Source organism: Pyxicephalus adspersus, chromosome 8 (assembly GCF_032062135.1).
Source record: "Pyxicephalus adspersus chromosome 8, UCB_Pads_2.0, whole genome shotgun sequence".
In the NCBI taxonomy this organism is placed as follows: domain Eukaryota; kingdom Metazoa; phylum Chordata; class Amphibia; order Anura; family Pyxicephalidae; genus Pyxicephalus; species Pyxicephalus adspersus.
The window spans coordinates 46658447-46675283 of NC_092865.1; the positions used below are offsets into that span (position 1 = coordinate 46658447).

Genomic DNA, 16837 nt, shown 5'->3' on the forward strand with positions numbered 1-16837 from the left:
AGCCGGTAAATGTTTTCATCTATCCATATCATGGTGTAATCATAAATCATATGTTACATTTAACTCAGCTTTCCTTGGTTTCCATGAATATCAGGAACATACCCAACACCTAAAAATTCTCTGGACCATAGCTCCCCAAAGATGAGCAGACCTGAAAGCTATGACAAATTTACCAACAAGACACTTTCAGAATTCGTTAAACCCCAACCTTTCTTAAAAACATTTAAACTATCATGTATAGCCCCAAGAGTAACTGTCACATGAATGCAATCATTACAGTGTTAAGAAATGTGTCAAATGTTAATAGTCCAGAAACCTGAAAAGAGGTGTAGAAAGTTGTAAAAGCCCCTGTTTTATTGAACTTAATCCATCAATCTAGTACTGTGACAGGTGTTAATTGTTTGAGTTACATGGCCCAGAACAATTTACATGGAGGTGTGAATTTATGTCAAATTACTTGAGTAAAGATGCTAAAACTGCATTATATGTAGGTGACAGATGGTGTCAGAGATTCCTAGCACTTTTTCAGGAACAGGTGTCCAAAACTTCTTTTGTAAGAAGCCTTGTGCCTTCTTTATTCCCAGCACCCCATTACCCAACATCTCTTTTAGGGCTACTTAGAATTTTAAAAAGTGAGAGGAAATCAGTTAAGTGAGGGTAGTCCCCTTTAAGACAATGGTCACCAGGACTCAAAGAGAGGGTGAGCCTCCAACAGGGGAACAACCAGCAATAGAAATCTGGAAAAAAAAGACAACAACCCTCAACTATGATACATTTGATTGAATTATTAAACAGATATCTGCACTACATCTCCAAAATACACGCCTACCTATCCCCAGAGACCACCAAACTCCTTCTACATGCTAATATCATCTCTTGTCTGGACTACTGTAACCTCCTCCTCTCTGGTATTCCACTAACCCGACTCTCTACTCTACAATCTAATATGCTGCTGATGCTGCAGCCAGGCTCATCCATCCTTCCTACCTACCTACACATCTACCTACCCGATACACTGCCTTCCCATGTACCTAATACACAGCCTGTCCTCCAATCCTTTTCTGCTGCCTCTCTTTGTACTTCTCTACATTGGCTTCCATTTCACCTTTGAATCAAATTCAAGCTTGTAAATTTTGGGGTAGATTGTAAGCTCTTCTGGGCAGGACCCTTTCCTCCTCCTGGTAATTGTTTGTATCTGTCTGTCATTTGCAACCCCTATTTAATGTACAGTGTTGCATATTATGTTGATGCTATATAAATAATGTTTCAGTATTAATACCATCTGGCTTGGTCTTCCAACCTTTGTATGTTGGGTATCTATTTGTAAGGACTTAATAATGGTAGTTATTTTTTTCCGACATCCCAAAACTGATGTAATACAAATAGGTCATCTTCAGGTCTTGGAGCTTCTCCACTAACATCTTAAGAGTTCATAAAATGTTAAGAGGCTGTTGTCTGCCTGAAGCCCCAGATGTTTATTCTGACCGCACATCCATTAAATGTCATTCCATTTAATCTTGGCCATTGCATTATCTATTTCTCACTTCTACAGCCATTATATCATTTGTAAGCTAGTCATCCTAGATGTTTTTTCATGGATTATAACTCCATTGATTTCCTTAAATCCTTTGTAAGCATTATTCATGTTTATATGTAACAAACATTATCAGGGGTAAGGGGTTATCCTTGGGGTTATGTTGAGTACCTTTGGCAATGCTGGGGTAGTTAAAATAAATATCTATAAAAAAATGGAATTATTTTATTTGCAGCTCCTCCAAGCTGGGTGCAGAAGATTAACGATGCTCACATTGCAATAGAAGAAAACATTTTACTGGAATGTAAAGCGAGTGGACGACCAAAACCCACCTATATCTGGCTGAAGAACGGACAGCGGCTTCAAAGCAAAGTAAGGACAAACATTGGGCAAGGAGACATTGGGCGATGCATTGTATCTAAATTGTGCATTAATTCATAAAATAGAAGTATATAAGTGAAAGGTCCCATAACCGCAGAGAAAATAAATGAGCTGACTTTGCACAACGGCAGCCAAAAGAACACCATTGAAATGCATACAGTATACTTATATTGTGTTATCTGCCAAGGCATTTCCAATTGTTTTTAGCCAATCCAATGATTTACAGAAGGAGCAATACAGCACAAACGGCCTTTGCTGTCATTTTACTGCATGACAATTGCTGCAAACAGCGGTAGGCAATAATTTGGTTCATTTTTTTGAGCCTCATGCATTTTGATGTGTTCCATGACTCCCTTATGTCGGCTGCTCCAGGTTCTGCTTTCTGAAGTTTACTTTGTTTTTGTTTTCTTACAAGATCCTCTCTTCTATCCCCCAGGGACGCCTGCAGATTGAACACGGAAGCCTGACCATCACATCTGTCAACAGCTCGGATTCTGGAATGTACCAGTGCCTGGCCGAAAATAAACACGGTACCATTTACTCCAGTGCCGAGCTGAGAGTTATTGGTGAGATTACATTTATATCTCAGTGGGGGATTTCCCTGGAGTGTTTCCAGCCTGGGCCTCAAATGTCTCTTTTATTAATCTTCTTTGTTCTTTTAAAAAGGCGGCTAATAGGTTGAAAAAAAACAGGTCCTCTTTAAACAAATTTTAAAGCTAAATCTTTTGGTTATTCCATAGCGGTTGGCCCAGACTTCTCCAGTGCGTTTGTCAGAAGAGTGACCCTGGGAAAAGTTGGCGGCTTTGTCCTCATTGAGTGCAAACCCAGGGCATCCCCAAAACCAGCCATCACATGGAGGAAGGGACGGGACCTGGTGCGGCCGAACCCCAGGTGAGCGGATGACTGAAGCTGAACAAAATGATTCATGCTAATATTCAAGGAGTGACATATGGTTCAGAAGCTAAAACTTAACGTTTTAGATATACTGGCCCTGATTTAATAAAGCTCTCCAAGGTTGGAGAAGATACACTTTCATCAGTGAACCTGGGTGATCCAGCAAACCTAAAACAGATTTCTTAAAAGTCAGTTGCGATTTGTTGGTAAATGTTTTCAATCCTGCACCAGATCTAATCCAGATTTACTGGATCACCCAGGTTCACTGATGAAAGTGTATCTTCTCCAGCCTTGGAGAGCTTTATTAAAGCAGGCTTATTGAGAGAACATAGTCAGTATTATATGGGTCTTCAGTTCTTTTCCCTGGTTTTAGTACCCCAGCCAATCCCACTCCCTGCCATTAGCAATCTAGTGATCCAAGAACCCCAGATTGTGATGCTGTGAAATCCCAGACACCCCCACTGCAGACTTCTCTCTGACTTTCACATTCATAAAAGGTAGTGTAGGAAGTTTTTCATAGCCACCAATTTAATTCCAATCTGCCTTAAGAGTCTTATTAAGATACAAAAATAACTCCATTCAGGCTTCAGGAACTAATATACATTTCCAGCAAGCTTGTGAGGTGGATTCTGGAGTGAACATTCTGCAGAATTGCATTTCAGAGAAGTTAGAATGTTTGCTGAATTGCAATAGTTGAGCACTCGTTGGTCTACATTTTGCCCCTTTTGCCCCTTGAAGGTTGTCACCTTCTGCCATAATTTAGTTGCACTTTTGGCTTTGGATATATACAAGGTCTGTCTATGAAATAATGAGATGTGTTTCAATCTCTATCACAAAGCGATGAGATGATTCTGATCTCTTGCCATGAATGTGTAAACTTCTCTAAACATACAGGACAAAAGCTGTCTCTCTCTGCTGTTTAGTTTGTTGTCAGGCACCGTTTAATGCAGTTGTGTTTCCTCTCATGTGCTGAAACCATTTGAAGTATAAAAGTTGAGTAATGCAACAATTTGACATTTTAGTAAAATTTCATACCAGTAAAAAATGCCAGTAGGAAATTTGCGCTGACATTCTGCAGCAAGTTGAGCTGGAGCCAAACCTTTTTCATAAAGTGCCAAAGTACCTTTTTCATTGGTGCCAAAATCCGGATCTTCCAGTATGATCCTGAATCAAAACCACAGTCACTGAAAACACCTTCATCACCAAGAACCAAAAAGTCCAAATTCACAGCCATACTCACAGCCACGTGACATGAAAGGCACCATTTTGGTGGAATGGGTTCCAGAAGGCACAACAGTGACCCAACATTATTATAAGGAAGTTGTGACAAAGCTGAGAGAAAGAGTCAGGTGAAGATGTGAGGAATGTGGATCAGGACAATGCTCCTCACACAGCACTTTCTGTGACCCACAAACACACATTACTACGCTGGAACATCCTCCATATTCACCAGATTTGGCACCTTGGGATTTTTTTCTTTTTCATAAATTGAGATCGGGGATTAAAGAAACATGCTCTGAGTCAATGGATGCAGGAAAGAAAAAAACGTCTAACGTCTAAAACATTTCTTAAGGCCATCAGATCAGTATGGGAGGTTGATGTAGATGTAAACCCAAACTGAATGGCATTTGTTTTGCTAAACCTCAGTGTTTCATTAATAATTGTCATGTTTTATTAATATTCTTTATCTCCGGACTGCTGATCTCCAGCAGACTCTATGCAACCACCTTCTATTTGCAGTATTGGCTGCATGGTTTCCTAATGGTGATAAAAGTGGACCGTGCTTGGGTGTGGTGTGGGTTTGAAATTGTCCCTATGGAACGGTGACAACACAGGAGAATACTTGGGAAACAGAGAGAGACTGATCTTCTCCTATAGCAAGAAGCACCTGAACAAGAACCTTCATGGCATGACCACCAGGGATTTTTTTAATGTATTCTGCAGATTTTAAAATATTGAATACTGGAAGATTATATGAAATTTTAGTGATTGGGGTTGCAGCTTCCTTATTGGCCAGTTCCATTGTATTCCTGGGGAGTTTTGGCTACAAATGTATAGAGTGATTTTTCCTGACATTTTTATTGAATGCTGTATATGCAAACATATCAATATTTTTTAAACTCTGAGGTTCTTTAGGCCATTCCTTCAGATGTTGAATACTCTTGTTAGATTGTCCTCTTTGTGGTTCAGTCTCATACAGCTCACATCAGGTAGCACAACAAACCCATGAAATGCTCCTCCATAGCCTTTTATCTGAGCTCCCGCCATGTCTTCATGAAGTTGTTGCTGTGGAGTGCCTTTAATGTGTTTGAAGTGTCAATATCCATCTCACTGGTTACTTTATATATTTATCACTTTCTGAAGTTACTGTGCATGAAGGGGGGGGGGAGGGTTGCACAGAAAAGATACCTGCTGTCTGTCTGATGCTTCACCTCTGCAGAATCCTGAGTGATCTGTATTGGTTTCAAAGAGCATCCTTCTATGCAGAGTTTGTCATTCAGAGTTCCTCCAGAGGTACCCAGGGGCTCCTTGAGCAATTTGTGCCAGTTTAAATGACAGCAATGACTTTTTGGCTATGTGTAAGGGTGACATCCCTTCCAATGGCCAGCAATGTTAGAGGAATTCTTCCTACTGACCATCACACTTATCTACTGTGAGCTGTGGATATAGAAATTTTAGAGGGGTTTCCTAAAGATCTGAAAGTCTTTTCAAGGGTTCCCCCATGTGAAAAAGTTGGCATTAGATCAATTTCTCTAATTTGCTTCCTTTGAATCTCTTGGTGCTCAACTCCTTTCCAACACTGAGCCAGGAAGTCCTGTACCATTGCCGATACGAACTCCTCTTGCATACCTAATGCACTCATTCTGATTGTACCCAGATGCCAATCTCAGCCAATCAGCAAGGATAGGTTCTGGTATGGCCTTCTCTAGTAACTAAACATCTTGTAGCTGTAAAGATGACCTGTCACCCTTTGCTATGTTACCTTCTTGGCTCAGCAATGTTACATGAATATGAAGTTCCCTTTTATCTAATTACCAGCTTTATATTTAGAGTTTTTGAAGGTTTTAGAGATAAAAATTCCTCAATACCAACTATTTGCATATGTAAAAATGGGTCAGCATGTCCAAGTTAAAGCTATGAACAGTTCAGTGAAGGTTTTTTTGAAGTTCACTCAACCTAAAGGAGTTGAACCCCAATTAGGGCTATAGAAAAAGAATCCCCCACTTGAAGAATTTAATTTTTTTTGCCCATGTTCTTTTATGATCGAATACCCAATTAACATTTGATCCTAGAGAAATAACTTAATAAAGAATATTCATAAGAAGGCAAAACCTTTTACAATTTTTCCATTTGAAATTGAGCATAGGAACACAAAAATATTGTACATCAGACGGGATAAATGGAACCCCTTGGAATAAACCTGAGACCCATCCCTATTTAAACCATTACATTAAGTTACGAGACATTAAAGAGCTCTTTGTAGACGCTGCGTCCACTCACTCCCCTGTTACATGTGTATCTTGTTATTCTCCATCTGTTACTATAAAATGACCATCTGCTTCACCTAGATGGCCTTCTGAATATGAGCCAACCAATTACAAGTCACGAAATCCCATTGTTTCCATGAGCTGCCTTCACATTTAAGCACAAGACCCAATATTAGGCTTGGTTAGAACTTTTTTTAACATGTTTTGATTTACTGCTGATGCTGCTTTATTACTTAAAGAAGCATTAGCAGTAAAATTAAAAATTTGAAGCTTTTATTAAACAATTCCTGATTATTCTGCCCTTTCCTGTTATGGGATGACAATTCCCTGTCCCCGTATCCCGATTGTGCCCGTATTGTATCACCTTGTCAGGTGCTCTTCCAATGGAGGAACAATGCGGATACACATAAATCTACCATTGCCACCAGCAAAAAGTCCAATGTAGCCATCGTTGGAGTGCCTGTATGAGGTGACTGCAAAAAGACTGCAGCACTGAGATAAAAAAGGTGAACATTTGATTTTTTTTAAGCATGATATTTGTTTATAATATTCAGTGCTTTCATGTACAAATGTTATCCAGATTTTACAAATCTTTAGGACTTTAGAAACGTTTTAAAATAAAAATCTGAAATACAAAGGTATTCATGAAACCAGGCAATGTTCACTTTACCACGTAAAGTGGTGATTTTTTTCTAAAAGAGAATCCCAGGAAGATGCATTACAGATTTGTGATTTCTGTTCATATGACCTGGGTCATTCTTGCATTCTTTCCCAAACAGTTTTTTCTGGAGACAAAGCCATCTCTGAAGTTAAATTAGCAGCAGAGCCAAATCAGTGCGCAATTTCCATTTCCCAATACTAAAAAGGAATAGAGGTCGTGTTGCCAATTTATGGTAACTCCATGTGGTCAGTTTTGGGAGGACAAATGTAGTAAAGAGTGTGTATTTCGAAGACATGATGGTAAACTGAGATAAAAGGGTAATGAAGTCATTTTGGCTAGAGCATTGTGTATTCACAACAGTTGACCCAACAATATGGATGAGGTTCAAGTTAGATTCCACCATGGGATTGACATATCATATTTTCCTTCGAGAGGAAAAATGCCACCTGCTGTGCACCCTTTCAATGGCCAGATTGCTGGCTGCGGAATAGGAAAACAAGTCCCAACCATAAAAACCACCAGCCAATGGTAACGCAAGCCCACAAAAGGGGCTCACTGCCCGTTGGAGAGGTCAACTTTGGGTTAGGAACCCCGAATCTTCCTCAAACCAATTAATTAAACCTGGGCAGATTTGCCCATCACTACCCAAGATTTGCTTGGAAAAACCGAAGCCAGAGAATGTTTTGTATACAGTCAGCATTCAGCAGAGACGCATTGGATCTGATAAGTTCAGCACTTTGGCTGGCTGGTTGTATATGCTAATATTTGTCATTTGTGCACATAGCCATCTGGGTCCCAGAAGAAGCTCTCCAATTATCCTCAAATACATTTGCAGAAAATGTTTGCCAAACCAATATTGTGTTCTGGATGTCTTCAGTCTAACCTTCCCTATTATTTCTCACTCATTTTCTTCTCTCTGTCCTTTTTTATTGTTTTTATTGCTTTTCTATCATCTATCTCAGTCAGGGATAAAATGTTCAACATAGCAAACAAACCAGATGGTAAGGTGGCCTGGAGCCAAGGGGGGCTCATGGACCACCCATTCTCACCCCTCATTACTGATAATAAGTGCATTACTCTATCCATAGTTACAGGTAAGTCTTCCATTACAGATGTACCTGGTTGGTAAGTGGTGGAAGACTTCCCTTTTACACAGTGATCATCAGAGGTCCAGCAAAACTGTGAGGTGTAAATGAGCATATTTTTATTAGAAGGGGTGCTTGGGGCAAGGAGCTTAGGGTTGCCTACCAGCCATTCAGAAGTATTTTAGTTGTGGTGACCCTAAAGGTGGTGCTAAGGAGCAGAATATATGTGCTGGGAACAAAGGAGGGCATGTGTTTTGAGTGTGGTTACTAAAGAGAAGGACATGTGTACTATGGGGTCCCAGTGATGGCTAGTATTGCTTCTGCTGATATTCTCCCAATCTCCCCACTTTCTCTTTGTTTCCTGTTCTTTTTCCATCATCAATTAGCCCCTTTACCCGCTTCACCACCTCTCATCCCCTTCCCCTCTCCTCCAAAATTTTCCCCCCTTCCCCTCTTCTTTCCTCCATCTTCCCCTAGTTCCTTTTTCTCCTTTTCTCAGATCTATTTGTTCTTTTCCCATCAGTCTGTCTCCTGCACTCATCTCCCCCATCTTATCTTTTTTGTTTGTTCTTCTTGTTGATGCCCCCCTGTTCTTATTATTCCAGACTTTCAGTCTTAGATGACGGCAGCCTGAAAATCTCCAACCTCACCAAAGCAGATGCCGGCAGCTACACCTGTACAGCCAGCAATCACTTTGGCACGGCCAGCAGCACCGGCACCCTGGTGGTGAAAGGTAAGCGCAGAGAGATTCAGATCTCAAAAGAGTCTTTGAAATGTTTCCTCTGTGCCCCTTCCCGAGAATCATCACCATTCATGTCATGGAAAGGTCGTATAAATAAATTCTTGGGAATGCAGAAGAGGCTGCTCCTCGCCTCCCCAGGGAAACAAAACAAATTTCAGAATGTTGGGGCCACTGTATTTCTTTCCTAGAAATTGCTGACAGCACCGGCAGAAAACTTCATAACTGACATTTCCGCGGACTGTCCTAGATGAAAGAAAATGGCATTTCAGTGCTGTACATGTTAGTGCAGAATATATATGTAATCCAAAGCTGAGAGTGTTTGATTTTACTCTATTGATGATGAGAAGGAAAAACACAACTCCTACAGTGTACAGTGTGGTCGACTTAAAGCGTACCTAAACTCAGAATTTTCACTTTACATAAAAGGGTAGAAATTCCTTTTATGTAAGGTTAAAAATTCATTTTTTTTTTATGTGCAACACCCTTTGTAAAAAAAAAAAAAAAAAAAGGTGCAGCACCACCTCCTAATTCTTGACCGCCTAGGCGGCGAATGGGAGCACAAAGCCTCCCGGCATACCTACGTCAGGCATCCCAGGATGCTCATGCTTTGAGTATAGTTCCTCTTTAAAGTGAACCTTACCTGGGTGAAATATGAAACAGCTCCTTCTATATTAATTCATTTATACATCACTGGCCTCTTTGAAGTATTAGAGTCCCAGCTAATATAACCACCTGATATCAGAACTCCAGAAAAAGTATATAAAGAATCAGATTTCCTTGAGTACTTTTTGTGGGTCTGGATGATGTGACCCTAGCTCAGGGGTGTCAAACTCAAATACACTGTGCGCCAAAATGAAAACTTTGTACAAAGTCACGGACCAACCTTGATATTTATTGAAAAAATATCAACAACTGAGGAAGTTCGCTAATGAATGTCAACAGAGGAGGGGGCGCTTGTGGGTCCTGATTGACATGCCAGCAGAGCATTCTGGGATTTGTAGTATTAGCCGTGCATGTGCTGTCTACCAGCAGGCCAGCTCTAGTAAACAACTGGTATTTTCTGGCGGGCCAAATATAATTACAGTGAGGACCAGATTTGGTCATCGTGCCTGAGTTTGACACCCCTGCCCTAGATGATGCCTGAACAAAAGTAGCACCCTCCTCCTGCAGAGCAAAGTCAATGGAGAAATGTAATTTCCTGAAAGTTAGAGAGACATCTGGGCACTTTCAGAATAAGATATCAATTATGATTCCTTCAATTCTCACAATTTAGAATCCCCCTCGCTTTTTTCAGTGCCCTATTGTAAAATCATTAGGGCCCTTCTGTTTCTTCAGTCTGCACTTCAAAGGCAATTTCTCCAGTGATACAGATATTGCTTTTATTGCAAATATATGGAGGGTTCATATAGCTTCCAGTAGCCACACAACTCCCCCCATAGCAGTAACATGGTCTGCTATTGGCCATTGTTACACTCTTGAGTTTATTCTTCTTGTGCGGCTGCATTTGCTGATTGCAAGATGGCCAGCGGTCTTCCAGTAACAATTGCTAGAGGACAGAGCGATCCATCAACTAAAACACTGAACCTGCAGCAAACCGCAACCCCAACCTGCATGATGCAGAGGCCCATAGAGGTTGAACCGTGGTTGATGCAACCCAGTATTGCCTGGGAGCGACTAATTGCAAGTCTGAAAGTGGTCCCCACGACACAAATGTGGAATCTAGAAAGAGCTGCTTAAGACATCAGTGCAATATAAACCCATAAATACACTCTCTATGTCTGGTTTCAACAGCAAGTAGTGAAGAGGAGGGGATTCATTGCATTGTCTCTGCTATGTGTATATATTTATTCTTGAGCTATTGAACTCTGTAAATTGCATTTTACAGAGTTTTCCGGATTTCTCATTATCCTGTCGCAGGTGGAATGGGATCAATGGTAGTTTAGTTTGTTGTTTGCAGATTGTAATGTTTATTATGCTGTGTTAGACCCCACGCAGGTTCTGGTCCCCCCATCCAGCATGGATGTCACCGTTGGAGAGAGCATTGTCCTGCCCTGCCAGGTGTCACATGACCACTCACTGGACATCTCCTTCTCCTGGGTCTTCAATGGCCAACTGATTGACTTTCAGAAGGATGGAGAACACTTTGAGCGGGTGGGAGGAGTAAGTATCAGAGAGTGCTATGATTGGTTCTGGGTTCTGGTGTTCTGCCCTTCCATACCACTCTGTCAGTCTGAACTTTGGATTAAAAAACACTACTTATTTCTTTCATATAAATCTATAATACGTGTACCTAAACCTGTAGGAGAATCCCTTATATAGCAGTGTTTAACCCAAGAAGAGAGGCCAATCAGGTGCCCTGCATTTACATGTGCAGATAAGGAGCATGCAAACTGTAGGAGCAGAGAGTTAACCTCATCATTATGCTTCTCATCACTCTGTCCAAACACAGAGTAGAGCAGACCAAGCTGTATTTATTAATTGCAGAAATCAATAGTTCTTCACAATCTGCAGTGGAATCATCTGGCTGGTGGCACCACTGGCATTCTGTGTTTGTATGGCAGGGTATTAGCTGGCATTTTCCTTACAAGTCCTCTGATGTCCTTGTTTATAGCAAGACTCGGCCGGAGATTTAATGATAAGGAGCATCCAACTGAAGCATGCTGGGAAATATATCTGCCTGGTCCACACTAGTGTCGACAAGCTATCAGCAGGAGCCGATCTTATTGTCCGAGGTGAGGAGGATGGCGGGATGGATGGCATGAGGTTGTAATGTAATCATCGGTCTATAGGAAAGAGGACATGTCATGTGTTATTTTCTAATAGCTACATTCTGATCATGATGTGTTAAGTGAAACAACTAGCTGCCCCAAATTTCTCCCAGGCAACACTGTGACCCCAAAAGTTGCAGTACACTTTCTGTTACCGTTGCATCATGTCTGCCCCCCAACTCCTCAATATTGGATATGTCCCAATCAGTATATATAGAAGTATGACAACTAAACAGCTGTTTTTATCTGAGCACATGTTGTATTTTAGGACCACTTTTTACAATGTGCCTCAAAGCTTGCTGGAAAATTTTACTCCCCCAGAAAGAGTTCATTCCTTAGCTCAGCCACCTCTCCGACTACATGTCTTCTCCTCTTCTGGGGGGTATAATTGCTACCTATTCTGGTCCTCTTCCTTTGCAAATTTGCCTTTTTTTAGCTACCAGTGAGGAATAAGGAAAATACCACAGCAAGGCAATTGGGGCTTTTGACATCACATCCACAACTGTGGGACCCAGCGGTAGTCTCAGGACTTTTGGATGTCTGTATAAGGAAGGTTCATTTTAATATTGTTTTATTTTACCTCTGTTTCTTTCAAGGACCTCCTGGTCCACCTGATGCTCTTACCGTGGAGGAGATCACTGACACCACTGCGCAGCTATCATGGATGCCGGGAGTGGACAATCACAGTCCCATCACTATGTATGTCATCCAGGCCCGGACGCCCTTTTCAGTGGGGTGGCAAGCAGTGAGCACAGGTAAGAATAAAGCCTTCAATGTCCTCCTTAGTAAATTAGGGAAGACATTTTGTGCAAACTGCTTACGTTTGGGATAAGATACATTTTAGGATAAGTTTTTTTCACATCTTTGTTTTCAGTTAAAGCAAAGTAAACTTTTAGTTTCTGGGAATCAAAGGAAATAATCTTACAAGCAGTACTACCTTTGCAGTTACCTGAAAATTGGACATTTTTTTCCAAAGAGAAAACTAAGAAGAAAGTAAAATTATCTTCTGCCTGATATGTTTCATCTGTGGGCTTAACTACATGTACTTATGTATGGCAACTGTCCATCAGGAGCAACACAAGGCACTTTGTTTCTGAATGTTTTCATTTATTTTCAGTACCGGAGGTGGTGGATGGCCGATCCTTCACAGCCACTGTGGTGGGTCTAAGTCCTTGGGTTGAATATGAATTTCGTGTCATCGCCATCAACCAGATTGGCATTGGAGAGCCGAGTCCCCCATCTGACAAGAGAAGGACAGAAGAAGCGCGTAAGTCATGGAAGGGAGCAATGTTCCTTACCCCCAATGACCAGTCTTCTCCTTCACTCTCTTCCCTTTTCTTTTCTCATTTTCTTTTCTCATTTTCTTCTCCTCTTCTTTTCTTCTTCTCTTCCCATTCTCCTCTGTTCTATTCCTATTATATACTTCTCATATTCTTTTTCTCTTCTGCTTCTCTTATCATTCTCCTTCTTTTCTTCTTCTTGTCTCTTTTTCTTTACATTCTCTTATCTTCTCCTTCTACTCCACCTGTTTTCTCTGTTGCTCTTCTTTTCTTTTGTTATACTTCTATGCTTCTATTTTTCTTCTTTTCTTGTCCTCTTCTCTTCTTCTTCTTTTTTCCTTCCCTTCTTCTTCTCTTCCGCTTCTCTTTCCTCCCTCTCATTGTCTTGTTCTTGTCATTTTCTTCCCTTCTCTTTCTCTTTTTTTTGTTCTTCTCTTCTCCTTCTTATCTGTCTTTTCTCGTTTTCTCGTTGTTTTGTTTTTTTCTTATCTTCACTTCTTCTTATCTTCACTTCTCCTTCTTTGTTGTTCTTCTCTTCCATTCTCTTCTGCTTTTCTCATCCTCTTCTTGTTTTGTGTTTCTCTTTCCTTTTTTTCTCCCTCTCTTTGCCTCACCTATTCTTATAGTCTTTGCTGCCATCTAGTGGCAACAAGTGATAATGCTTGTAAAATTAAAAATAACAATTGTTTGTTGAAATAAACTATTAAATCTTCTGAATCTGCATCTATTGCACATTACTATCCTTCCCTTTGATGCTGATGGAGACATGGAGCTGGTGTTGTGTAGTCATTTATTGTCCTTCGTGGGGAAGGGGAATTCAAGCCAGATCCACATTATGCCTGACACTTTAATTTTACAGAGGTTTTGCTTTCTTTTCAATTTTTTTCCACTCATTTGTAATATCAGAATTTCTTGTTTTCGGTCTCTTTCTAGTTCCAGAGGTGACTCCAGCCAATGTGAGCGGGGGAGGTGGCAGCAAGAATGAACTTGTTATCACGTGGGAGGTAAGTTATATAACAACTTTGCTGATGTGTTAGCACTCATTTTTGCATTTAGATGATATCTGTATTTTTAAAAATTTCTTATAAAAAATTTGACTATTTTGCTTTAGCCGGTCCCTGAGGAATACCAGAAAGGTGGAGGTTTTGGTTATGTGGTGGCTTTTCGACCATTTGGAACCATCAGCTGGATGCAGACTGTTGTGGCTTCAGCAGATGCAGCTCGCTATGTCTACAGAAACGACAGTCTGCCATCTTTCTCTCCATACGAGGTGAAGGTCGGTGTGTTCAACAACAGAGGAGAGGGACCTTTCAGCCCCCTGACTGTGGTCTACACTGCAGAGGAAGGTAGGTGGATAGCTCATTTATTGACAGCAGCGCTGAACTGTGATTTGCAAGTTGCAAGAATGATCATATTGCTAACAGATTTCTAGGACTGGCTGTTAAGAGTCTCTCCAGCGTGAGTAGTTATTGGTTTTGCACCATTTTGTTTTGGTCTGACTGGCATGTCAGTGACTAATTGTGTATAACAGGACATCAAATAGAATGGGCTCTGCTCTGCCTCTTCATAAACTAACAATTTACCATGTGATATCTATAACTTATACATTTATACTGATGTCTTTTTCTAGAACCAAGTCGGGCCCCTGCAGGGGTGGTGGCTCGAAGCTTGACTGCCTGGGACATTGAGGTATCATGGATACCTGTACCGAGTACCCTTAGCAAGGGGAGGATCCAGGGATATGAGGTGAGAACCTTTACACTAGTTCCGAATCCACCATATAATGCCACAGACAGATTCATTATCTCTTCACTTGTTATCCAGGTCCGTTTCTGGAAACAAAACGATAAGGAGCAGAGTGCGCGCAAATTACGAACTTTGGGAAACCAAACATCCACCAAACTGAGCCATCTACAAGGGCACACTCTTTATTACCTAAATGTGCGCGCATACAATAGCGCTGGCACCGGCCCTGCCAGCCCTACGGCCAATGTGACCACCAGAAAACCACGTGAGTAATTAGGCATTTCATTTTTTAGGAGGTTCCATATCTCCACTGCAAAATACAATAACCCAAGGCAACTAGAAGAGTAAAATAATTTTCTCCTAGGCCCACAGCTCTGCTCAGTCCTAACTCTGTTTTCACTGAAGCTTGATATTTCTTCTGTTGCAGCTCCAAGTCAGCCTCCAGGTAACATTGTCTGGAATTCTTCAAACTCCAAAATTATCCTAAATTGGGATCAGGTGACTGCGCAGGAGGACGAGTCCGAGGTTAAGGGCTACAGAGTAAGTGCAGATGACAATCCCTTTGTCTAATATATTTCTCTTGAAATTCATAAGTGGGCAGTGCAAAATCCAGTTTGTGTGGTGGAGATGGTGGTGCTTGAACCAGGGAGCACTGTCTTCAATCTATAGGTTCACATTCCAGACCAATCATGAATGATATTTGCATGGATTGTGGAAGACGAGAAGACTGGAAATTTTTTTTTGTAAATTGCTTTTAGGCCACTTAATTTATCCTTCTTGTAGGTCTTCTATCGGTGGAACCGCCAGGCTGGAGCCACCATGATCGAGACAAATCAGACCTCAGTGGAACTGTCTCTTCCCTACGATGAGGATTACGTCATTGAGATCCGACCAATCAGTGATGGAGGAGAGGGCCGAAGTAGCGAACCAATCCGGATTCCTCGGATATCCAGTGAGTAGTCGGTGAGAAATAAATAGAGTGTAGCGCATTTTTATTGTTGGCAATTTAGGCCACAATGCTGAAATGCGGCTGTGCCCCCCCCCCCCCAGAATTTTGATTCAACCTCACCTGCATGAGGTTGTACATTGTCTTCAGGTTTTGGTTTACCACAAATCTCAGAGTCTCCTGCTTACATTGTCTTTCTCCAGATCCGAAATATAAAAAATCGTAACGCCCACCTCAAGTGATAACCCATTCTTGTGTTAAACATAAAGAGGGTGGCACATGATGGATCCAGTAATGAGGAGTTTCCTGTTCTAAGATAATAAAGTTTAGAGAATATGTTCATCCAGATACTAGAATAATATCTTCTAGTGCAATATGTGACAACAAGGGTAAAAAAGAAAGAAACGGTTGATATGTGTTGATAACTGTAGCTTGTGTTGGCATTGGATTTCCCAGAAATAACATCCTGCAGGTTTTCTTACATTTTCTAGACTCCTACTGCGGGTGACACTAAGCCCTCATTCTTCCACTGTGTTGATATAGAGTTAAGGATTATAGAAACATATATATCTGTAAAAATATCAATTCAAATATACTTAGCTACTCTAAACTTTAAAGCCTCATGGCAAAAAGAAATCTATGAATCCACTATGACAGCATGACCCTCAAACTGTGTCTGCACCTGGTTGAAGTCCTGGATTCCTGTACAGTATACCAAACTCTTAACAAACAACCTTTTATCAAACTCACATGCAAAACTACAATTGGAAGCTGTCAATAGATACTTTAAATGCCTGATTTTTTTAGAAGCATTTAGTTTTTGTTCATACTCATGCTACCCGTTATTACAACTTAGTAATTATTTGACTTCTGTATCTTTGTAGCTATGTTAGCCAATATACAGAGTTCATTTGTGCCACTGACGATCTTGTTCCGTTTTCTGTATAGAAATGCATGCTTGGTGGTTCGTCCGGGATGCATAAGTGTCAATGGGCAGAGATGATGTGCAATTGTTCAGGTTTTAATTTTTATTTAGGAAGTTTTCTTTTCCCATTATACATACCTATGGCATTGTAAAACAATAGCTTAGCACGCCTATTACTTGATAAATAATTAGCAGTATGTTATATACATACCTTTTACTTTTTTTTCTTTACCTGGAAACAAGAAGGACTGGATGCTTCTTCTGTCCTCCCCCCTCCCCCCCCTGATTTTGTCCCTGAGCTGTTGAGCCACAAACCAGAAATAAGAGAGACAGATTTGATATAACATGTGCCATCTTGTGCTGACCTGGTTTGGGAAGCCCAAGGGC

The 16837-nt window shown here is 40.9% G+C and overlaps 1 protein-coding gene across 3 annotated transcripts in view; it reads left to right on the forward strand.

The window, feature by feature from the left end:
- Positions 1-16837, forward strand: part of LOC140336963 (contactin-4-like) — a 133513-nt gene that overhangs the window by 111075 nt on the left and 5601 nt on the right. For all 3 annotated transcript variants that reach the window (XM_072420426.1, XM_072420428.1, XM_072420427.1), the window contains exons 9-22: positions 1770-1906; positions 2352-2481; positions 2656-2806; positions 8649-8776; positions 10770-10945; positions 11397-11517; positions 12150-12308; positions 12671-12820; positions 13767-13837; positions 13945-14179; positions 14464-14579; positions 14658-14844; positions 15007-15119; positions 15363-15531. In XM_072420426.1, the coding sequence (XP_072276527.1) occupies positions 1770-1906; positions 2352-2481; positions 2656-2806; positions 8649-8776; positions 10770-10945; positions 11397-11517; positions 12150-12308; positions 12671-12820; positions 13767-13837; positions 13945-14179; positions 14464-14579; positions 14658-14844; positions 15007-15119; positions 15363-15531 (2043 nt within the window). The remainder of the gene's footprint in view (positions 1-1769; positions 1907-2351; positions 2482-2655; positions 2807-8648; positions 8777-10769; positions 10946-11396; positions 11518-12149; positions 12309-12670; positions 12821-13766; positions 13838-13944; positions 14180-14463; positions 14580-14657; positions 14845-15006; positions 15120-15362; positions 15532-16837) is intronic.